This window comes from Pogonomyrmex barbatus, unplaced genomic scaffold (assembly GCF_055798465.1).
Source record: "Pogonomyrmex barbatus isolate J1 unplaced genomic scaffold, ASM5579846v1 scaffold3, whole genome shotgun sequence".
Taxonomy (NCBI): Eukaryota; Metazoa; Arthropoda; class Insecta; order Hymenoptera; family Formicidae; genus Pogonomyrmex; species Pogonomyrmex barbatus.
Window position 1 is genome coordinate 11,338,063 of NW_028297127.1, and position 25,320 is coordinate 11,363,382.

General features: G+C 40.6%; 1 protein-coding gene across 3 annotated transcripts in view; it reads right to left on the reverse strand.

The window, feature by feature from the left end:
* The window catches only part of LOC105424244 (mind bomb 1), a 296,684-nt gene that overhangs the window by 83,149 nt on the left and 188,215 nt on the right, over positions 1 to 25,320 (reverse strand). The window contains exon 12 of one of the 3 annotated variants that reach the window (XM_089078855.1): positions 12,879 to 12,932. The exons of 1 other annotated variant lie outside the window; for it this stretch is intronic. Coding sequence is in view for 1 of the 2 variants with exons in the window: in XM_089078857.1 (XP_088934983.1) it covers positions 12,929 to 12,932 (4 nt within the window). In the remaining variant the exon portion in view is untranslated. Of the gene's footprint in view, positions 1 to 12,393; positions 12,933 to 25,320 lie in introns of those variants that run through there. One more of the 3 variants, XM_089078857.1, reaches the window with a different exon arrangement.

Below are 25,320 nucleotides of genomic sequence, written 5' to 3' on the forward strand. Positions count from 1 at the left end.
ATGCATTTTTTCCGCTTTGTTCCTACCTTTAGAAAATACGTTATTTTACCAATAAAATACCTTAATTCTGAATTTTCTGAAATTGTACGTCAATCGGACAGAATTAATGTTTTTAATTTTAAATTATGCGACGGTATCTCTCATCGAATTTCTTCGAAAATCACCCGCTAACTAGCTTGATAAATCGCAAAGTATTCCGAGCGTAAACAGAATTACTCATCCAGTTATGCTCTCTTCGTCACCGTCCGCTTTTACACCCGGCCGAGTAAGCGCCTCTGAATTCTTAATCTCAAACGGCTTGCTTTACTGCAAGTCTAATTTAAAACTCAACTTCATTAGCGGCCTAAACTTTTCTTGTTAGAGCAAAAATTAAGAGAGTCGAGATAAATCCTCGAGTTCAACTTTGACCGTCGTTTTCTTCGATAATTTACTCGACGAGAACTGCGCCAAGGCTGCGCTCCCGGTTGAGAGGCATTAAAAATTCATCGTTGTTTTCGATCGTTTCCTCGTTATTTATTAAAAAATCCTTCGAGAGATAGCACCGATTTTATTTTTACATAAGCGGTTCTCGTTGCAGGTAAAATAACCGGCCCGCTCTTGACACCCTTCTACGATATCACTCGAATATTTCCGAAAGATAGAGGTTACTCGCGAAAGATGACCCGATGCGTATCTCGAAGATTGAAGGTGATGGACGAGCGTCGGAATTAGCGCGGCGTCTTAAGACCGCGTCTAACTTTAGATCGCTTATTTTTGCGCGCTCCTATCGGCCGCGGCGTAACGTCGTGTCGTCCAAATAGAAATCTCGACCGATCTCTCCGCGACGAAGTCGAGCCTTGAAGAGAGTCGACCTTGTCACCACCTTTCGCCAATCGCCAATCACCACCGCGAGTGGAACTCCGACCACGGCATGGGACGGATATCAGGCTCGATTATCGTCGGGCACGAGGCAAGAAAATCGAAACTGGATAAAAGTGAAACGGTAAAAGCGGACTGACGACGGGCTAAAAGATGAATGGGACTTAAAATACGGTATTCGATATCGAGCCCGTTACCTATCGACATTTACTCGCGTATGCATATTCCGCGGCTGCATGCGGAATATTGCATGAGCATTCGCTGGATATGAGCCTTTTCGCTTGAGAGTTTGTCAGTTTCGAGCGTATCGAGCACCTAGAATATTAATGTCGCGCCAGCCAACTTCCGTTAATTCGTGAGCTCGGGCCATTTCAATCATTAACGTAATTGACGCTCTTGCACCTCGCTGTCAATCTCTCTGAGCAGCGATGTTTTCGAAACAGACTGGCTGCAATCGAGCAGGCGTGCAAGGCGTCGATCATCGTCACGAGCACAAATGAGCGTACAAATTTTTATTACCGCTGAACATTTCTATAAAATTTTCCACGAAGAAAAAAGTGATTTTATGAGAATACCCGCTCCGGATATAGGCCGGTAGATATTCCGTCATTGCCCCTCCTTCGTCTATCCTTTCTCTCTTTCTCTCCCCTTTCTGCTCGCACACAACTCACGCAGATTCGTGCACACATAATACACACAGTAGTCGCGATTCGCCGTCGTCGACGAAAATATCGTCGACCAAGCGAGGAACGAGGCAGAGTGCCGCGGAACCGTCCGACGAAACTGGGAACTTGGACAATCTAATACCTCTCGTGGTTCGTCAATTTAATACCTCTCGTTGACGATTTTTTTCGATCGTTGCCTCGAACCATTCGCGAATCTCTTGAAGCACACAACGATAAGCAGACGCAAGAAAATATTGTTGCGCTTATCACGCTAACGATGCAAAGTTTCCTCACGACGACGACGACGACGACGACGACGACGACGACCTTGCTGCTATCGACATTCTCTGTACTCTACCGATCTATGAATCCAAGGAGAGCCTACTTTGTCCGATTCGTGAAGTGAAGTATATATGAAGCCAGGTGCGCCCTGGCATAAAATGTCGCGCGTCGTTGCATAATTTTTCTAAAAATACGCGGAAACGGGACGTCCGCGAGAGGATCGCCCGAGCGTCTGAAATATTCGCGTTGCAACGACGATACTCGGCGCCGGTTCGCGTAATCACGAATGGTGCAGTGCCACGTTCAATAATTCGGCGGCAGCACGATGGTCAATTGTGAACAGTGAATATTTTGTCTCGTTATAAATAGAGTGTCGCGTAGAGAGTTTCGTGCGAAAGAAGAGGAGCGCCGAGCTACATAGTGTGTGTTGTGCCTATTTGGAGTGAGAAACTCCCGGTTACTGTCTTCGCGTCGGAAAATTCGAATTCAAGACCGGAGTCCAGGGCGTTCGGGGAGCCCGAGGGATCGGCATCAAGGTATGAGAGATCAATGATTCGAGAGATCAATGGATGCCTCGTTCGCGAGATGTGTCGCGTTGCCATATTTGACGTTGGTCGAGCGGAGACGTTTTATCGAGACCCTCGACTATCCTTCCGGTCGCGAGAGGATCGCGCGGAATCCTCTCCTCCTCATGCCCTGAATCCTCTGTTCCGCTTCGTTCCATTCGTTTCGTTCTCCACGGTATCGCCATAATCGGGTCGAAATTCGCTACTGTCGACTACGAAGCGCACGACGGCCACGGACGAGCAGACCAACGACAAGACTTCGTGCATGGTCGCGGGATATATTTAAACGCACGCGTCTCGTGTTACTCGCGCATCATGCCGGGCCTAGAATAGTTATTCGCACGCGCGCGCGCACGCGTCATTCCCTCGATTCCTTCTCGACGCAATAACGGCGCGATCGTCGACATCAGGAATTCGTTCCGTCGCGTCACGGGACGATTCCTCCTCTTCTCCTTAAATAACGACCTCGCGAGCACGATCCCAAATATTCGGCATATCGAAAGAGATTTTCTCGTTTTCTCGAAATTCCGTACTGATCCTTCGCGCGAGATTATGTCAAGCTCGCTTGACCTGGTATCGGCAGATTCCAGAAATGGCTGTACTCGAGGGCGGTAGGACGGAAAGGATAGAACGACGAGGATATCGGCGGATCGAGTCGGGATCCATTGTTGCCGTCTTAATGTCCCTCTTCCTGCCAATAACCTCCCCTCGGTCTGTCGCCGCGCACAATGACACCCTTAATGGCCGCCCGGAAGGCACCGGCGCGGCTTAAAGACACGATCTCGGCTTTTCCTTTTCGCAACGTATGTATATCGACGACGTTATTGTCTCTGTCAGTCCGTTTCAAATGCATTCGCCATGATTGCTGATTGATTCGTCGACACTGATGCTGTTCGTGCGACCTTTGAAAGTGTTACTTCATTTTACTTCTAGTCTTCGTTTCGTTAATTGATGTACAGCTTCCGAAAAAAATGCGAGGAACAAAAAAAAAATAACAAAACGATACTTCTTCAAGTGATCGTCAAGTATTCGGTTTCTTTTTTCTTTCGTCGACCGCCCACCTGTCTGTCGATCACAAACGTCAACGGTCTGTCGTAATGTCAGGTAAAGTCCGGAAGTAAAGGTCAGCAATTAGCCACGATGTAATGCGGCGCGCCGCTGTCGGCTATCACGGATCGGGGAGACGTGACACAAAATGTCACGGGCAGAATCAGAGGCCGACGATTCTGTGTTCGACATTCACGGATGGACGAGCGCACAGAGCGAGCGAGCGAGGTAAAGCGAGATAGCGCGGATTCCGCTCGAGGAAGCTACGCGAGCCGACGCGAGTCAGCAAGAGAGAAGATGGATACAAAGGGGCATCATGTAATGTTAAGCTTAGCTGGTTGAACACGGGTCAAATATACCGCCAATTGACGCATTTGGTCCCCTTCAACCAGCTGTAGTTGACATTAGACATCAGCCCCGAGAGAGAGATCGCCGACAAGACGTACGATCGCCGCCGCGGTTCATCCCAGTTAGTGAGTTCGTGACAGTGAGAACAAAGTGACAGTTTTCGTCCGTCCGAACAAGTTGGACAATATCACGAGACAGTAGTAATAATGCATATATATATGTTTTGGCGAAAGTTATGGCGGCGTTATGTAAGTTGAACTGTGTGCGATTTTTACGTATGTTCTGGTAGCACGTGGAAGCGTACTCGTTCAAATGTGGCACAAAATCCATAAGTTGATCCTAAATGCTCGTCATTGGTACGTGGTAGGCAGGCAATAAAATGACTATGTAGCGTGCTTTTATATATGGCGAGATTGAGATTATTGACATACGTCGAGCACTTGTGGATAGAATGTCAAATCGGCGACGTTTTGACAAAAAAAGACATTTTCCATAGAAAATGTACAACGTAAGGAATTCAGTGGAATTCTGAAATATTGGTCCATTGAGTTCCACTTCAATTGTACTCGCTTCTATTGTTCTTTAAAATGGACAAATATTGTTAATATGGAATTTTTTGTCGCGTGGAACAAATGAACGGATGAAAGATATCTTACTAATACCAATAAAATAGTAAAATAATTATAAGAAATATTAAAATATATATAAATTAATTGTATATAAATTATTACTTCCTATTTTTAAGCTCTTGGGGATGGAATCAATCTTACAAAATCGATAAATGGATAATTACGATATTACCCGGCATTTCATTTGAACTTGCTATGGCGACGAGATTCATGTCTGCGTGCGCTTTACAGCTATCGATAGAATTCGCCGGAGCGATACTTCCCTGTGAGCTTTAAAAGCTCTCCGAGTCACGGCGTTTGTTCAAAATTTACTGCAGCGGCGTAGTTCCGCGCGATAACTGCCGCCTATATAAAAGTTAAGTCTACGAATAACGGCTAGTATATAAACGATCTTACGACTCTCCGGGCACTTATATCCGACAGAATCGCCCCACTAAATCCGGATTTCGTCATTAAATCCCCTTTTGTGGCCGGTACTCTCGGTGGCGGAGACTACAGCAAGTCGCGCCGACAAGCGGTCTCGTAGTGTGCACTCGTTTGCAGCAAATTGCTATTGCGACATGTGATATATGCTGCGCAAATACAGTAAATCAGCTAATCTGAAAGTGAATTGAGAATGCAAAAGTTAAGGGGAGAAAGAAAAAAATTTGTTATATTCCGGATAGAAATCGGAAGAAATTCCGGAGGAAATTTAAAGGAAATATAATTAATATTAATATAAAACGATTCTAAAAAATATATTATAAAGAATATATTATAATTATAAAGAATAAAGCTGAGCGAGCCGAATGTACCACATAGATAATTATAATTTATTGCACATATTTCGAATTGAGATAAATAGCAATAATACAAAACAGTAGAAAGAATAATATAATATTAATGCTAAATATGTTATTAAAATGCATGTGTGTATTATTTCATCTCTCTATGTTTTGTCGTGTATATATATATATATATATATATATAGAATGTAGAAGTCTGTAAAAATAAGAAATCAAATATATACCCATGTGTTTAAAAAAATATTTGAACAAAGTTATATTTTTACAAATATTTTTAAATTTAATTTGACAGACTCCTTGTTTAATTCCATAATAAAACTTAAAAAAAAAAGAGAATTCGTTAAACAAAACAGTCTTATAATGAAGTTATTAATCATCGCTCCTAAGTATCTTATATCAATTCAGATAATGCGAATAAACTAACAAAGGATAATTTAAAAATTTAAATAGAATTACAGAAAAGAGGAACAAAAACGAATGCGAAGATACTAAAAGGGTGAAAGGGCGGAATGGCGTAGCGAATGCAACAAAAAGAACCGTTGCCGTCGGTAGGAGACAAGCGCAATTATTTTTTAATTATTCCTCGCAACAACAATTACGCTTCTAATTATTCCGACGTTTATTAGACTTAATTGTATAAATTTGCGGCACTTCAGAATGCGGACCGTTCGTTGTGTTATTATCGCCGGCTTCGCACGGTTGTCGAATACTTTTTTAGTAATTTTATTATGCCACAAACAACGACGGACATTAATGATCTCCCTCGTATATAATAATCCCTATACATCCACTGCTTTTATAGATGATATGTAAACTTCATAGAGTTTTAACAACAGAAGGAAACAGAATTAATTTTACAATTTATCTAGTCTTCGCGAATAACAATAATAATTTAAATATAAAGCAACATTTTTTTTTAAGAGCTTCTATATTTTAAAAATATATTTTTTCAACGGTGCTTCACCATCAAGATGCAATAATTAAATGGGTTCTTTTAAGTCATATAGGAATGAAAAGAGGGCAAGTGGGCCAATATTCTAATCAGTCTACGATAATAATGATGTCAGTGGCAGCCGGTCGGTTGCGGACTCGACCTAAATAACTGTTTTAATTAAATTTTACCTTGATATATGTATCATTAGCGCAACCTGCTAATAAAGGTTAATTATTAAGGTACGTGTATGTATTTTTACCGAAAAAAATCCCGAATAGTCGAGATTCAGTTTTCGGATAAAATCGCGGACGATCGTTTACTACTCCGATCTGATACTCATCGGCGAAAGCGATAACGCATTTACTGCTGCTCGATAATCCTAACGCGCCGGGAGATATCGTCGATGGAATGGTGAGTGATAGCGAAGCTATTAATCTCTCTTTCCATTTTCCTTCTTGCGGAATATTTGCTAATGCGGTGTAATCGCGTTTAATGGCTTTTATGCGGACAAAGTCGGCAGATATTTTAAATTTGGATATAGATCCAAAGATTATTTTTCAATATTAAAAATACAGAAAAATTTAAATATAAATCAAGAAATTAATATGTGACAAACAATATATGACATTTAGATATCGTCATAAAATATGTGAATAACACGTAGAAAATGATTCTTATTATAGAGACTCCTGCTTTAATTAAATCGTTATTAATTCATGACATAGCGTATTCCGGAATACAAATAAATTCAATTATATAATAAATTACGTAATGATGCAACAACGAGTAATTTAAACAAATTTGATTTTAAGAGATTTTCGAAGAAAGTAAGCTAAATATAACGTGTATCAATAAATTTAGAAAATTCATAGGTATAATGGAATATATTACTTATCTCTCAATACTCAGAAACGAAGAAGATATGTGAAAATAAGAAAATCTGAAAACTATGCAAAATCTCTCAGCTCCACTTTACTCGGCTCACACACACACACACACACACACACACACACACACACACACACACACACACACACACACACACACACATTTTCAATGATCAATTTACATCCTTCCTCGTCAACCACTTACAAGCATGATCTCCCTCCTCTTTCTCTCTCTCTCTCTCTCTCTCTCTCTCTCTCTCTCTTTCCCTCTTTCTTCTCCACCTCTCTTGTTCCAAACGAGCCCAAAGCCGCGAGAGCAAAGTTGGATTAACGCGTCAAAAGGATTCATCTGCGTCCGCAGCCACCGCGCGAGGCAGCGGCGAAGAAAAAAAAAAAAAAAGGCAAGACGGGGACCGCGCCGAGCTCTCGGGCGCAAATTAGTTTGAGTGCATTTCACGAGACCGCAAAGTAGGAGCCTCTAAGTAATGTAATCTCGTCCGCGGTGATGTCGCCCGCCGTGTCGGTGGCGAAGGCGAAGCCGGCGGCGCTTGATGCCGGTGCGGTGGTAGATGGGGGGTGATATAGGTACCGCCGTCGGCGTTGTCCCAATTTTCTTGCGGCTGACCGGAATTAGGAGAGCCCTCGTTGCACACGCATTATGAATTACACGAGACATTCCCGATTCCGACGGCAAAACGCGCTTTTTTACTCGGATCTCGAGATCCCAATTTCAATTTCCCGTCTGGACGCGAATGTTGATTTCTTCGTACTTTTCTTCGAACTTGGAAATCAAGTTGTCTTAGCAAATCTCGTTCGTTACAATATTTCGAACAATTAAAAAATATTTTTTTTTTTCGGATATTTCTTAAATTATTAAATTTATTTCATATTATTAATATATCTTTTCATTCATTAAAATCAATTTTAATTTGAGTAACATCAATATCATTCTTCATTAAAGTAGGTACGAGGTATATCCGACGTCTGATGTACTGACATCTCGTTATTTCGAGTTACTCTTGTAAAAATAGCTAACAATCTGATTCTCTTGTCATGAAACATGATTATTTCTGTTACTTGAATAATGAGCAGAATTGTGCGCAGTTTACAATTATTGATTTCTATGTTATTTTTTGCCTTGTACAATCATCTGTATCCATTTTAATAAGATAATTTACACAGTTATCATAATTACATGGATTTCTTTAATAAAATGGATACAGGTGTTTGTGCAAAATAAAAAATGACACAGAAATCAATGATCTTACATTGCAATATGTGCATAATTCCATTCACACATATATATATAAAACATTTATTTTAGAATAAACTGCTGATACTCCAATACATATGAATATTATTAGAAACGAATCGCACTGTGTAACTGCTAAAAATCAACGCTCAATGATAAATGTATTGAAATAGATGATCATTACAGCATTATGCGCGATATATTGCAAAATCGTACGACAAATTAGTTACTCCTAGTTCAAATAGAACGCGCGTGCGAACACAAAATTATGCGGAACCGCTAGTGGCACGAATGGGGGTACTATTTACTATTAATTACGATATATGACCAATCGATCAATGTAACATTTTCTCCAGTTCAACAATTTCTATACCTTTCGCAACGCGATCACGCTATTGTTCGATCAAGTTGTATTGCGGAAGAATTAATTATTCATACTAAAAACTCAAATTTTTACGCCATATTTATACTTCACGGCTAAGATACAAGACCATTGAGGAAATGTATGGACGGATCGATACTCAAACTTCGAGTGGTTGGCCAATTTAGGAATCTCGAGTGTACGTATCTCGAGTTGCATGCTCAATGGCTCTTTGATCCTTCAAGGTTTCAACAAAATGTAATGGCACAGCTTTCTATGCTCGTATTTTGGTTAGCATCAAACCATTGCGTTTTCGAGAGATGCAACTTTAAGTTTATTAGGTTCAGAACGAAAAAAGTAGGCATTCATTACATTCGCTAATTAGATATTTTATATGGTACATATAATGAGGAAAGATCAATTTGATGCTATGATATAATTAAGCTGAGCGGTAAAAACTCTCTAAAATTGTAATCAATTTAATGAAGCCGATAAAATCTTCGATTGTACTTAGCTTTAATTTCCCAGAATTTTATATAAGTTATAAGTTTTCTTTAATTTGTAAAATAACATGCAAATAAACAGATTCGAGAGAACAATCTTTTCTTCAACATGATTTAATTAATTTAAAATCATATCTGTAACTTGTGTAATATAAGTAACATTAAATAACAGCTTATAATACGGCATGGTACTACTTACTAATAATTACTGATAAGTGTTCCACTTTTAATATTGATTTTGTAATTATAATTAAGTAGGCTTAGCAAATCAAAATTATATATCTCATAAAAATTTGATTCTAAACGAAATTCAATGAAATATTTCGCCGGTAAATTAGTGCTGATATACTTGATCGGTGCAAAGCACGATTGTTAGTTTAGGAAATAACCCGATAATGGGACAAATCAAATGCAGACAATTTATGCTTGGTCGATAAATGCCCTAGGTGTTCGCAGCTGCGGCTGATCACTATGTCAATACGAACAAGGACGTTGTTATTACAGTAGATCGCACCATCGGGTAATTGGGTAATATTACGACACACGATATATAATGACATGTCATCTGATGTAATAATTAATACGGCAAAGTTGTTCGTTTAATAAAAAAAACTCCTGCTTCATCATCCTGCTTCTTGCAAATTAGCACGAATAGCTTTGTCGCTCGTGGATTCGCGGTGTTCAGTAAAACCTACACCATAATTCGAAATATCCTTAATGTTCAACAACTTGGAAATTGATCGTCGGAACGATTACCGGCTACCTCATTATGCGAGTGGTTTCTAAAATCCGCGATTCACTTTGGATCGATGCTATGGAACTATAACGGTAAACTTCGCCGCGCGTGGGTGGAGCGCAAAATCTCTCAACGGGAATGAATGGCAGGCAGAACGAAAAGAAACCTCGCTTCTTACCACGGAGAGAACAGAAATCGGTGGTCACCGGATAACTTCCGAGTCGGCCGACTCCGAGATCGATCGACTTCGTTCCGCCTCAAGGGGTTAGGCAAAGGTTATTGGACATCCCGTACGTGCACACCAGCGGAGGAAGCATACCAACGCGAAGGCACTAGGGTAGCTGCTGCTGCGTGAGATACAAGGGGTTGTATATCAAGGAGCCACGCCTAGCACGAGAACCACTTCCGGTCTAGACACGCGAGCTCTGCTTGCCTGCCTGCCTGCCTGCCTGCCTGCCTGCCTGCCTGCCTGCCTGCCTGCCTGCCTGCCTGCCTGCCAAACGAGCCCCAGCCTTGAGCGTGGGATCGGTTCCCTAAATACGACGGCATTTACAACCTCCAACTCCATGGTAGACGGCATCTACCACCTACCACTCGGCTACCACCCTCGGCCCGTCCCATCGTCGAAGCTGTTCTGAATCAGATTCCTCCGGCCGCGACTGAAATTCAATCCGAGATATGTTTTGCGTAAATTTGTCAAAATTAAAAGCTTCGTCCATAATGCCCGTACAAGAAATCCCCAAAAATCCGCACGCTAATATAATAATAATTATTATCAAATTTTAAAACAATCTTTTAACGTGAATATTTTCTTCTAATATTCTCTAATCTAATGTTAGACTTTGGCGTGATTAAACTTGAAAATAAAATCTTGTGAATTAAGCTTCTCTCAAAATTAAATATAAGAAATGAGATTTTATTATCTATTTACTCGTCGCTCCTTCCTCCACAGAGGGAAATGCGAGCTCGTTTCCGCGGAGGATCCTTTTATAGACTCTGCGACTGATGCTTTCCAAATAGCGTGGCGTGGCACAATCCGGGCCAATGGTACGAAATAAAAACTTACGTTCTGCGCGCTATCGAGACTTAATAAAAAGGTCTCTCTAGTAAATACGCAACACGTATATATTTGCGTTTACAAAACGACGTGTGTGTGTGTGTGTGTGTGTGTGTGTGTACGTGTGCCGTTGTTCGCGTCGTAGAATAGATGGAGCGATCCGCGTCTGTATACGCGATATTTACGACAAGGCGCTCTAATTCACGTTATAACTGGGATCGTAAAGTCTGGCTTTACTGCCCGTAGTCTTGCAGCGATGAACATCAACGACAGCGACAGCGCTACGAAGCGATCAGGCGTAGTCGCGTTTCGCGGGACGCGTTCCGCTTCGCCGCTTTGCTCCTCGTCCGAGACACGGTCAATTAATCGTCATCACGTTAAATCGTAGCCTCGCTGGCCGAGAGAACGCGATACGTTTCGCGCCGCGTGGTGCCCGGCACCCCGCGGGGCACGCAAATGCCACCGTTGGTGCTCGGAGAGGACAATGCAAAGAGCGATCAAGCGGCATTAAAGGTCTCCATGTAGATAAGAAGCGTGGCGCCGCAGATAATTAACCCCTTCGTGGTATCTGCATCGGCATGCAGTAATTTTGAGCTCTCTCTCTCTCTCTCTCTCTCTCTCCCCCCTCCCCGTCTTTCCCTTCCGATATAAATCAGAATGTTTTTTCTCGTAAATAACGTAAGGAAAAAACCATTTACATACACATGTTTGTATTTGCTTGATATATAAATAAACAATACAATCAGGTACGAATGCACTGAATATCGTTGAAAATAGTCTCTCTCTCTCTCTTTCTCTCTCTCTCGTTCTTCCTCTCTTTCTATTAAACTCAAAACAACTGATTCATAAAGAAATAACATACAGTTGATGTTATCACAACAACGGAAATTGGCCCTGGAAACTGGTTTGCATCGAAACCGATATCGGCCAGGCATGAAGGGGTTAAATGAACCGTCACCGAGATTTCGCGATGAAGTACGCGCGACATTTTCCACGTAATGAAAATAAAATGCCTTGATTGAAATCATGTCTTCAAAAATAAACGGCGTATGTATTCAATTAGTGAATGAAAAATAGCGAGCCGGACGCTTACTGCACGCGTAAATATTCTTAAATATTTCATATACATCTGTGTGGGACGCAACAGATACCGTGAGATACAAAAGAACAATGTTCGGTCGTTTACCTTATATAAAATCGTTAATTTGTCGGGGTAGTCAATGAATCGGCAAAATGATACGCGAGCGAATCTTGAACTAATAAAAATGTCGGTGGACTCCGCGTGAAATTCCAGCCGAAATTAAATTTCAGCCAAGTCAACAAAACTTTTCTCATCTCTACTCTGAGTGTATTTCCCTCGTTCTGCTCGCTTTTTAACACGTCGCTGTCCTCTTTTTCTCACTCTCTCTTTTCCCTCCCCATTTCTTTCTCTCTCGCTCTCTCTCTCTCTCTCTCTCTCTTTCTCTCTGGTCCTCTCCCTAACCCTCCCTTTGACGCAAATGGGGAAAAGTACTTTCCACAAAACAGTAAATCGCGCTTCCAACGTTTCGCAAGCGGAATAACTTTGCGATACCGTAATATGCGCAACGTCACTAAAGTTCCGCGCATAAAATACTCGATCTATTTATTTCCGTCAGAAGTAAAATAATCATTTCTCCTTTCCGGCTATACGCGAAATAAACACTCCCGAACATAAGCCCGTACATTCTCTCCCAATTTTTTTTCCAGTTTCACGAATTAATTTCTCCACAACGTTAAACGTTTCGCTAAAATATTTATTTCGCGAAAAACGCGGACACACCGGCATTATGTTTCGGTACGAAAAACGATTAATGTCATTTCGTTGGTAAATAGTCGCTGTCATATAGACGCCCGGCTAAAAGATTGATGCAAATGCATGCTGATGGAACACGATAGAATTGTCTTTCGCGTTCTCGGGTTAGTATTTTGACAAATCTGGTTACTCACTGTGTCAACGGCGTCAAAATGCATCCTCAAAGGAGGTTTCGATACTTCACTTACCTGAAAACATACCAGAAAAATACATGTTTATTTTAAAATAATAAAAAAACATATTTAAGATTGCAAAAGTAGTAGGATATAGTATGAATAAATTTAAAAAAATATTATCGCATTCTTAAAATTAATTTAAATTGTGGAATATTAAAATTCCAAAATTTATTAATTTATATTAATTCCATTTTTTGTTCCTTTAAAAATGCCAATCTGTATAATAAATATGTGTATAAATAAAAGTAATAACAAATCAGATTTTAATTAAGAATTTCTATTGTTACAAAGGTTCTTTCAAAGAAAGGAAAATGCAAAGGGAAAATAATTGCGAGAAAGAGATGTAGAGACGCACCAAATCAAAATTGTACATTGGTAATAGTAGAGTGCAAAGTAAGCGCGGATTTCTTGGAAATGGTTGTAGGAATAGAAAAGTAAAGGGACTAAGTGCGTCACTCACAGCTGACACCCTTCGTAGCTGAACAAGCAACTCTTCATTTAGATTAATGTTCCTTCTTACTCCTATTTTTTTTAACTCGTAACTTTACACAATGTTAAACAATGTATTCACTAATTACACTCTGTCTGTAGTATTACATTATATATTTTATTCTTAATTAAATGTAAAATATGTTTCGCTATTACAAAGATTCATTTCACCTATTAATATTATATATAATTATTTGTAGAAAATAAAAAAAGAAAGAGAGGGGGAAAAAAAAGAGAAAAAAAGATATAATACTTGTCGGATATTTATTATCGCAAAAGCGTGAATAAAAGTAGAGAAAAACGAAATATGATGTCGCACGTTCTATTTTCATAAAGAAAATCCGTCATCATAATATTCCCTGATAATCCCTCGCATGCGATAACATCATTCTTAGCCTATTTTCGCGGAAGAACGTTGCACGTCGACGACGGAACTAATTATATTTGAGAGACTCGCCCGGAGAGTGTGTGCGACCGCCGAGAGATGGGAAATATTCTCGTTCTCGCGAGGCGACGATGATGGTGGAATATCCTCTATCGGGACGCGTTTCCCTCCAGGGCACGGCTGCATATCCCGCGCGAAATCAGCACACAGGTCGAGCGAAGGTGATCGAACTGAGAGGCGATTGCCTCGGCATATCGATGAGAGGGCGGGGGACCGCGTTGGCGTAAGGCAAGCAGGCGGAAACTTTTCGTGGGAAAGGAGGTCGGCGAGAAATGGCCGCGAGAGGCGGCTTCTACCCGCGTAACAATATGTAAATTCGCGGGGGAGTATCGCACACGCCAGAGTATCGAGTACACAAACGCAGGGGTACGTAAATTCGAGTACGCGCGCGAGCAACGAACTGGTTCTCGCGAATCCGCTCCGAGTCACAAAATATTCTTTACACAAAATGTTCTTTATGGCTGAACTGTGTGTACGGAAAGAGCAGCTTTGCTAAAATATCTAGAAAATTTAGCTAGATGTAGATTTAAAAATAATTAATAATGTAAATATTAATAAATTATTATGAAAAGTATTAATGTTTTTGGTCCATCAAAATAGATGAACATGTAAGATGTAAAATTCAAATTAATTGCTAAAATATCGAAAACTTGTGCAAAATTATTATCATGCTTGTTATACAATTATTTTTGGTAGTTCAGAATTAGTTTCAGAACTAGATATTTCAGAAATTTTTAAATACTTTAGCAAAACTTTTATCCGTGTATGCTCTTGTAAGTGAAATAAATATACAAAGTCTCTCAGAGGAAAAATTCTGAGAAATCGAAATAATATTAATTATTTTAAGGAAAAAAGTATAAAAACATGTGTTCTATTTTAAACTATTGTAATGTTAGAAAATTATTAATAAAAGATATTACGTACTGCTTTAACTTCTATTTTTAATTTTATTTTCAATTTTATTTTTCCCCTGGGGTCCTGCTATGTTTAAAGTTTGAGAAAAGCGAGAAAAATTTTAGTACAATGCAGCGACGAAGAGCAGACCTACAAGTACGATCGAAAGGATGAAACGTTCGAATGTGTCACGTGTTTCTTTCCTTGTCTTTCTGCCGGAAGGGTGACGGGAAGTCTAGGAAGCGGATTATCTTTCATCATCAATGCACGAATTTGTGAAAAGGAGATCGACCAATGGATGAATCTACGTATCTTGCGATTGTGTATCGCTATGCCAGATAAGTTTTGAATAAATCGATATAACATCGTAACCGTAACAGCATAGGTGACATTTAATTCTTAATAAATATAATAAAACAAACGCAGAAGTTCGATACAAGTGTTATTCCATAAGCGTTTGTATCTTTTTCATTTCGCAAAAAAAAAAAAAAACTCTACGAACGTTGAGTGGAATTATTCGCTGCGTCGGACGATTGCTTTCAACGGACACCGCGTGTTTATTTTATTTCTACTGCATAGCGCGCGGAGTGAATGATGAAATGGAACGACTGCGTCGTCTGTGTAACAGCAATTATACGTTAATTTAATATACGCGAAAAATATCTGCTCGGGAAATAAACTTGGGATCACGCGCAAAATGCGATTTACAAATAAGCCGAGTGCGTCGAAGTGCATCGGGGGAAAGGATTACGGGAGGGATGCGGGATAGAGTTTTTAATTAATTTTTGTAATTCGTTGTAATTGCACAGGATATAATTTATCAACAGCAATTTATCGTTATTGATTAACGCCGGTTCGAGCGCGCATATGCACAGATTCGCGCGGCTTGGTTGACCGGCAATAGCAATTTGCTATAATTACATGCGGCCAGCTATATGAAGCGAGATGCATACAAATAAGCTCTTCGACACTCGATATTTTTGGTTCGTCGGAGTCAGTCCATCCGTCCATTCGAACGTTCCGGACTAATTTTCGGAATTAATCGTTACTGCGATGACACGTCGGAGGCACTGTCGTGCCTCTCTCGTGCGCGATTCGAGCCGGTATCGTTTCCGGATACAGACCGATCTCCGCCGATCGTCTTACATGCTTCACCGGCGACTCGTAAGAATGACGTATCTGGCAAAGCTAACGTTCGCTCGCCCGCGTATATATCAGATACCTGGTCGCGCGACGCTACACCAGCAGAAATTCCATGACGTCGGCAAATATTGACTCGCCCGGGAGAGATCCGGCGAGCGCACGAACCAAGTTCGCGGGGATAAATTATGTATTCTAGTGCTGTGTCAATACCTTACTACGAATTGCGTAATGATACGCGTGTGTGTATCTGAGAGAGAGAGAGAGAGAGAGAGAGAGAGAGAGAGAGAGAGAGAATTTATATCGGGTGTTTCTTTCATTAAATTTTAATCGCGAATTCTCCGATCGATCCGTCGGGTCGATTTTTCCACTACGAACGTTTCGAGATGGCACTTCTTGTCGCGAAGATATTTAACATGGATTGCTGACAAATCCGAGAAAGGCTTGTTCAATAAAGACTAATTCCGTGGAAAATCCGTCGTTAAATCTGACGCTTTGATGATAGAAACGTGTTGTATGCTACACGACAGCTGTTGACTCTCACGCATCGTCGAAGGAATTACTTGCCGCGCAGTTCGGACCCGCGATGTAACGCCGACGCGCAGTTTAATTGCGATAAATTAATGAGCGTGCGCCGTCTGAAGCGCGATCCAACTTCGTGGCGAGAAAAATGACGGCGCGCCGATAAATGCGATCGGATCGATTCGCAAATCCGAAGTACCCGCGAGGCTTTCGAAACGCCGGTGATTTACATTCCGTGGTGATTCCTATCCCTCTCATCTTCTCTTTCTCTTTCTCTCGTGTGATAGGGATGACCAAGATAAATGCGACAGACTGGCGGATGGTACACAAGCGAGATTTTCGGGACTGTTAGCAAGAGAAAGATAGAGAAAAAAAAAAAGAGAAAGAGAGCTCTTTTCGGAGGGAAACGTGATGAGAACGAGGGTGATTGGTATGCAATGGTTTTTCCTATTTATAGAAAGCAAACTGAGAACGACGGAGCAATATCGAGGAACGAAGAATTCCACGTCACAATTTTCTTCGTAGTCATCTGTCGTTCATTAGACTTCTTTGTCGAAATTTGCAACTCTTGTGTCAACATCGTGTTTTTATATGATGTGTCATCTAAATACGGGATGTGTGTTCGATCATCGGAAACGAAAAGTATCAAAAATATAACGTATCGATAAACATAAAATATCAAACACACATACGTGAAAACGTGAACGACGGGAATGTTTCCTGGAGGAATCTCCGATTCGGACAGACTGGTATTTAGTTCTCCTTCGACCGAGGCGATCGCGTTTTAATACTGCGTACGGAATTCGAGATATTCCCGGCTTGAATTTGGTCGTATCGATGACGTATGCGGTGATTAACTGACGTAGGCGGCGATTAACCCTCCTCCTCGGGAAAGGAATGCACTTGATTTGTATTACGTGCAGACGTGTGATTAGCATATATTTCTGCATATATAACGCTTGCAATGATCCCATATTAAAAAAATATCTATCCGTACCCGCGAAGCGAATCGAGTTGCATTCGTTACACGGTGCAGCGTGCAATTTCGCGAGATAACATCATAGCAACATGGCGATGCAAATACGAAACCGCGACGGTATAATATATATCACGGCCAGTCGGATAGATATTAACGCACGAGTGTACATGCATGCATGTGTGTGTGTGTGTGTGTGTGTGTGTGTGTGTGTGTGTGTGTGTGTGTGTGTGTGTGTGTGTGTGTGTGTGTGCGCGCGCGCGCGCGCGCGCGTTACATACGCGTTTTACGCGCGCACGTTCCGGGCCGTACCGTGCTGGCTTATCGTCGCCAAATGATATTCCGCCCGAAGCTGACCGAATGAAAACTGGCATTCCCTCGGCGATGCTTTTGGTAAAATTCGCTTGTGTTTCAAAGTTTCGTCACGCCATTTACAACTGCAACAATCCGACATTGTAAATGATAAGAACCCATCGGCGGTTCTCGTAACTTTACTTTTTACATATTTGTTTCTTTACATATTTGTTTTTTGTTGTATGTTTTACACGAGATAAAAAGAATATTAATTAAAAAATTAAAAAAATGAATATAATTTTTTTTTTTTAGTATTTTTTGCAGCCATCGAACCGTGCACGGCACGACCGTTCTATGCAGCAAGTAGTAGCGACCGATATTGATCAGACGCGGTTTCCAGTTGCATTGAGAATTATTACGGTATAATTAGTTTATTGTAAGCACTTTGCATTTAAAAATCATTAATAGCAAGTCAAGGTAATATTATGAATCGTTCAACATTTTATCAAATCAAGCTTTAAAATATTCAAGCTTTTAATACTCAAGCTTTTAAAAATATTTCAAGAAATTCATTAAAAAAATTATTTCTAAAAAAAAACTTACTATTAAAAAAGAAAAAAAAAGAACTCAAAAGACTCAAAAGACTCAAAAGAAAATCAATGATGAAATTTAAGATTTCCAGAAAAAGCAATTTTTCTGGAATATTTTTTTTCGTGAGATCCGTGCAAGAGACATTCGTATTATACAGACAGGAAATAATTCGCTAACATGACGCGTCCCGATTCGTTGACGACGCTTTCACGTCACAAGGCCGACCGTAATACGTCTTTCGTGCGAGCGCGGGCGTGCGTGTGCACACAAACAGATCTCAGGTGTGTGCGCAAATGTGTGGGCGATGTCGTTAATGGATTTCGCGTTTATGTACACACGCTGTCGCGGCACCTAAAGCCAGCCGCCGGGGATGGATGGATCGGCGAAAACGATGAAACGAGACCGCGGCGGTACCGCCGGCAAGTTTCGGCGCGGCTTTAATGCATCTCGCGAACTCTCCCGCGCCCGCTTCGCGCCCGAACTCGTCGGTTAAGGCGAGATCGAAAACTTGAGAGTACGATCCACATCGATCCGGATTAGTTTCCGTTGCCTTCTATCGTCGATATACCATCGCGGTCTTGGGACAAGTTTGGAGAAACTTGGAGAAATTAAAAACAGCCAGAGAAAGTAGGTAAAGTGCGAAAAGCTTTAAAAGTTTTCAACGTGATAAAGTAGAAAGACAGATAAAAAAAAGTCGTTTGTGTTTGTGTTACGTATCGATATCTCTAACGTTTCGACATTATTCTCCACGATTACCGTTCATATTTTCTTCTCGTATATATGCAAGCCACTTGTTTTTATACCTTTTTGTCTATTCAGTTTACATCCGTTTCTTTTTTTTTTTTTTTCTGAAACGTTGCAGCGACGAGCCGACTATTCGCTTCAGAATCAGGAATGATTCGTTAACTGTAACGCAATCGCCGGCAGAAACGTGCAATCCATTTGCCGCGTAGAAGCTAAATCCACGATGCCGTTTCGTTCTGTGAAATTAGCGAGCTTGCGCACGTGTTCGTAAATATTAGAAAAAAAAAAAAAAAAAATCAAGTAGAAATATCGAATTGCCGATAAATATCGGCACGAACGCTTAACGCGTTCGCCGATTAATATAAAGATTCTCGATGTAATTGGATGCTGGCTATGGTTACAGATAACTCAGCAGTGCTTTGGAAATCTAAAAATAAATTCGCGTCGCGTACTCCGTTTGGAAACCCAATAATCATTCGTTCGGTTCTCCGACTGATAGGAAATAACAAAAAAAAAAGAGAAAAAAAAGAAAAAAGAAAACGGACGACAGAAAGGAAAACAAAAAAAAAAAAATTCGACCGACTTCCGTCACCGGACTGGAAATCCCATGAGAAAATCCGCGTGATATATACATAGCCGTGCACGTGTGTATTTTAGCGTGTCGTAGCCGCTGTGGGTATTAACTTTATGTGGAGTTTCGCTCGTCCATCGGAAACCCGATCAAACCGTTCATCGTATTTCAATCGCACAAGAGCGATTTTTTGTCCGTGTCGTTCCGATGCTTTTTTTCCTCTCCCTTTTGCTCTTTCTTTCTTTCTTCCCCTCTCTCTCTCTCTCTCTCTCTCTCTTTCTCCATTTCGCCTCTCTTTTATTTTTCTAGCGATCTACCTTCAATCCTCGTTACTACGAAGATAGCCCCGTCTCGGAGGCAGGAATTCACGATTATTATGGATACGGTGATGTACTTTGACAAAATATTAGTCACGCGAGTGAAAACGTGCAAGTGAAGTAATTAAACCGCACGATAGAAAATCGCGTTTGACGCGAATGCGCGCTATCGTTTGGTTAACGTGAAACGCGAATATTCGTCACCTCCGTGCTTGCTCTTTCATTAATTGCATGTTATCATTTTTAAACTTTCGATTCCAATTACTAGTTCGAGTTTCAATTAAAGCAATCTGTCAAAATTTTTTATCGTATTGTATTTTATGAAATACAATGAAAATTCTTCATTAAGTAATAATATATTATAACTAATTGTTACAATGCGATAGTTTTTCAATTTTATATTAATTTAATAATACCAATACATTATCTCGTTTCACATCGCCTAAAGTGAAATGTGAAATGCGGAAAAGTGTTAATTCGAGTGTGATTTGGCGGATGAATTTTATTCAAGAAGCAACGCTGTGCGCGATTTATCAGATATCCCGATGTCATAAAGCGTCATAAATAGGCCGTAAATTTCCCTGTCGTATAGTTTCGCATGCGTTTTGCAGGCGAGCGGTATAAAAATACTCATGAAATTTTGTGATTACCACCGATCGACTATAACTCATAAAAATCCACGGATCGCGCAGCTTTGCGGCTCCACTAAACGGCAAATAAACACATCAATATCCGGAAAGCTTTAATACGCTATCAAAAACATGTAGATTAAATTTTGCTGTTATCCCCCCGTACAATTTCGGTATCGCCTAATCTCTCACACACAGTAAGGTACAGTGAACGTCACTTCAAATTGGCTTTCTCGACTTATTGCACGAAATCGCATTCCTGTCCTCGTTGATTCTTCTCTCGTTCCTTTATTTTGATGTATTTATGTACACGTACGTGCGATATACACGAGCGTGCAAATACCACTCGCGAACTGTGTGTACTGTGGAAATACTTACGAGCTCGTGCAACCGACAGCTGGGTCTCCCCACCGTATATACGTATATATACGTGTACACGTGTATATATTTCTATATATACGATGCGATAAAAGTGCAGGTAAATCGTGGTGGCGGGCTGCACGGTTCTGCAGCCAGTAAATTTTACGGGAGTTATGTCGCGAGCGAGAAACGCACACTGCACCATCCCCAAAACCCAAGCCGCGAGCATCGAGCACTTTCTTCCTCGTTTCTTTTTTTCGGAGAATACCAGTTTTACGCGATTCGCAAATTTCCGACTGCAAGTAAACGCGCGTCGGATACGATTAATCCTCAAGGTACTAAATCGCGCGGCCATTGTCACGTAAAATACTAAGGGGAGATTAAATACCTGCTAATAATTTTTCAGATAAATGCGCCTCAGATAAATGATCTCCTGGGATATATCTCGATAGTCTCCGCGAAACTGGGTTAGCAATAAGAAAATCGTGAAAACGCTGAAAACTCGTTTAACACAATCCCTCCATTAAACCATATTAAAATAAAATAGTGCTTTGCAGTTTTCCAGCAAGCTCGGCAACTTTTCTTTCATTTTTCTTTCATTTTTTTTTTCTTTCTCCGGAAACGACGTCGGACTTGTTTTCAATTGCACACTTCTGACGTATATTGGATCTTTCGCGCCGCGTATTTCATGTTCAAGATTTCTTGCCGGAATTGAACAGAGGGGAATGACGTTCGGCAATTTGTTGCCCTTTCGTATTTCGAACCTTATGAGAACCTTAATCTTTCACCTCGTTTCAGCATAACCTCCTCCAAGCTCGATAATTCGCGCGACCGACCCGGGGGATCGTCTCCCGCGGATCGTAACTGCAACGTGGCCACAGCTGCGTGTGAAACGCAGCGTTGGCAGAAGTCTTGTCCATGCATTGCATGCGGCGTGACGCATCGCGGTGTATGGAATTGAGTGGTGAATTGCGGCCAGTTATGTACCCCGTTCCGTAGAATACGGGATTTATGTTAAATTCAATCGATAAACGCGGCGGGTGCCGTTGAAACTCGGCGGTGACCGACCGATAATAACGATAATGCCACCACCGATGACAATGACGATGATGATCGCGATGATGACGATGATCGGGTGAAGAGGATGACGATGGCAGCGATGGTGGCGACGATGACGATGGTGGCGGCGGCGGCGGCGGCGGCGGCAGTGGTGGCGATGATGCGCGTAACCGCAGCGTGTGTTGCAACAAGCATGTTGCAAGTGGATCGCGATATAGGGATACCGAGTGTGTCGACTGGCCGATCGTGTAAACGAACGAGCCGCTTCGATCGATCTGCCGGTACTCCAACTGCGTTTGCATTAATCGTATCACCGCGTCAATTTTAATATAGCGTTATCGGTCTCCGCTGTGCGATCGTGAAAGGGCCTTCAAAGAGGCTTTAAAGTGATTACGGTAGCTCGTTCGGGAAGTTGTTTCAACCAAAGTTATTTACCAACCAATTAATTATCACCTATCATTATTAGACTCGGGAATAAACGAGCTCGTTGATAAAAAGTAATATAATTCTGTTTCAAAGATGCGAGCCAGCTTGATATAAAATTTATATGGACTGTTTGCATTAGATATATTTTAATGCCATTGCCGTGGACAAAAAAATCCGACGGACTTACTTTCGGACAATTTATCCTTCGTTATCCACTTTTCAATAAATAATGGCATCGCATTTACTTTTATTACGTTATTGTGTTGCCCATTCAAACGTTTTAAACCGGAATTGCAAAAATGCGTAAAACGCGCGTTTATACTCGTTCCTGCGTGTGTCATATAAGCATGCACTTAAGCTGCAATTTTGGTAGAATTCACGCAGCGTTTCGATGGCAGAAAAACGCGAATAATATTTATAAAAATATTTTTCTAGAGAAACTTACATAAAAAAAGTGTAGCAAGCAAGCAAATGAGATAGAGAATATAGAACTTATAAAATGCACTTATACATTAATAAAAGACTTGAACAAAATAGAACGCTCGACGTGTCCTAATATATTTTTCTTTATCGGTAGATCTTTATATCTGCCTCGTGTAGAAATTTGCCGTCGTTCCGTCTTCGCGTCATAATTTACTGTTACGAGTTATATCGAGTCGGCAGGAGAAGTGGCAAAGTGCATCTCGAGTGTATTTTGTCGGAGTGCAACGCGCGCGTTCGCCACAGTTGAAACTGCACACGAAATACATTTAAATAGTGGCTACCGTTCTCAGAGCAGTAGTAGTACAATGATGCTTCCGGTCAGCAAGTAGCACAATGGTCCTACTCGGGTCGCAGAATCCGCCGCTCTACCGCTCGCCTCCTTTCTCCCGCCATAATTTAACCCTGCTTTGCATATAAAAAGCAACAATGGGCCACGGCTCCATGCAGCCGGAGCGAAAATTTGATTTGTCGTCCCACTGGCTGCACTTTTTGTGACCACCCGACCAACTCACCCTGGACACCCACCCCTGCATTCACCTCCTCCGCAGCAAGTCGGTCCTGTCCGAGTCCCTGCGAAATTATCTGCTTTCCGTAATTCATTGTCAACGCGAAATTCCCTGGCGGATTTTGCCCGCCCTTTGCTTCCGGCGTGATACTCGTAAAGATATCGTCCGCAAATCCAATATTTACAGCGGCTATCACTGTTAACAATCAGTGATATCAATTGCAAATTTATATATATATATATATATATATATATATATATATATATATTTTTAAAAAACAGATCGACATTGGCAAAAGACAATCCATAGAAGTCGATTATATCCCATATTCATAAAATATAAATCATTTTATTGAATATAAAGTTGGATATTGATTCGTTTCAATAAAAAAAAATAGCTGCTGTCAGAATAAATAATATTTATTGAAAATCCTGCGAATATCGCGGTTCGGCGATTCGTGCCAAAACGCATTCCAGTAGTCTCGCTTATTTCTTTAATTTACTTAGATAGATTTGAGAATCGTGAAGTAATAAGAATCCGGCTAACCTCGATGCGCTTCTTCTTACACGAATGATATTGCTCGACAGATTGCAGCCCGGGGGAGTTGCAAGATTTAAATCATTTTTTTCCTAAAGCGAGAAAGGGACGAGAGAAGGAAGGAAAGGAAAACGGCTGGTCGCGATAGGCGTCTAATATAAATATTTCCCGCCGCGATTTTTCTATATATATCCCTTTTTTTATCTAACATACAATTCAAATGTTATGGTGTAAAATGTAGAATGCAACGCCGAAAGTGGCATTAGCTGCAAATAAATAATCGATATTCGTGCTTATACGCCATGCGCGCTCATCTTCATGGGGATCATGCGTGAATGTGTGGATATCTCGTTCTCAACGTGTCACGACCCCGCTTCAATGCCCATGTAATTTCAACCGATACATGAATCGATATTACGCACAGGGAGCCCCGTACAAATCGGGGATTGATTTGATATCGCGATCGGTCGACTGATGCATATTGTGTGAATGTGAATAGCATTTCATAGATATTAATAACTTAAACGATAGTTTTATTAATTAGTTGATTAATAATGCACATGGCTGTGCCTAGAATAATCCAGTGCGCGGATTATGTGCGATATAGATTTAGAAACTAATATGTTTTAGTTTTCACATGTAATGTTAAAAGAAGACATATAATAATTACATTCTTTATATATTCTTATGATAATTATTATTATTGTATAATGATGGAATAATGAACGAGGAAATAGAAATATTTCGATAACAGTGTGTGCAAATTTTTGCTGAAACTAATGCTTTGATAACAGTATAAGTGAAGAAAAATGAGGCGAGATTTTCACGAGAAGACGGATAATAGAAGGTCCACAGAGGAGATATTTATTAATCAATTGAAGGAATTAGCTCGCGCTAAAAACAGCCACGTACAAAACAAACGTCGGAAATTGCCCGGAGCTTTTTCTCGGTTGACTCGGTCTCGGTTATATACTTTTGCCTCCGCCGCAACGACAGGACCATGTCTCAACGGGCTAATTGCGATATTTTTGCAGCTTTACGAGAATCCTAGATTTTCGAAACATAGAGGAAAAGAAAAAATAAAAGAAAGAGAAAGAGAGAGAGAGAGAGAGAGAGAGAGAGAGAGAGAGAAAATTATATTAATTATCCGCCTTATTAACAGCGAATAAACCTCGTGATGAACTAGGTAAGAATATAGGAGTAGTTGAACTTTTTGATTAACCATCTACCTCTTGATATCATATTTGAATTACACATTGAATTTTGATTTAATCTTTTACCAAATCTCTACTTTCTAAGAAGAAAATCTGAGATTTATTTCTTCATGATAATAGACACTTCAAGAATTCTTCGAAAATTTTATTTCTTCTCTTAAGTCTTACTCTCTTTAGATTATAATTAGCGACTCTTGCGATAG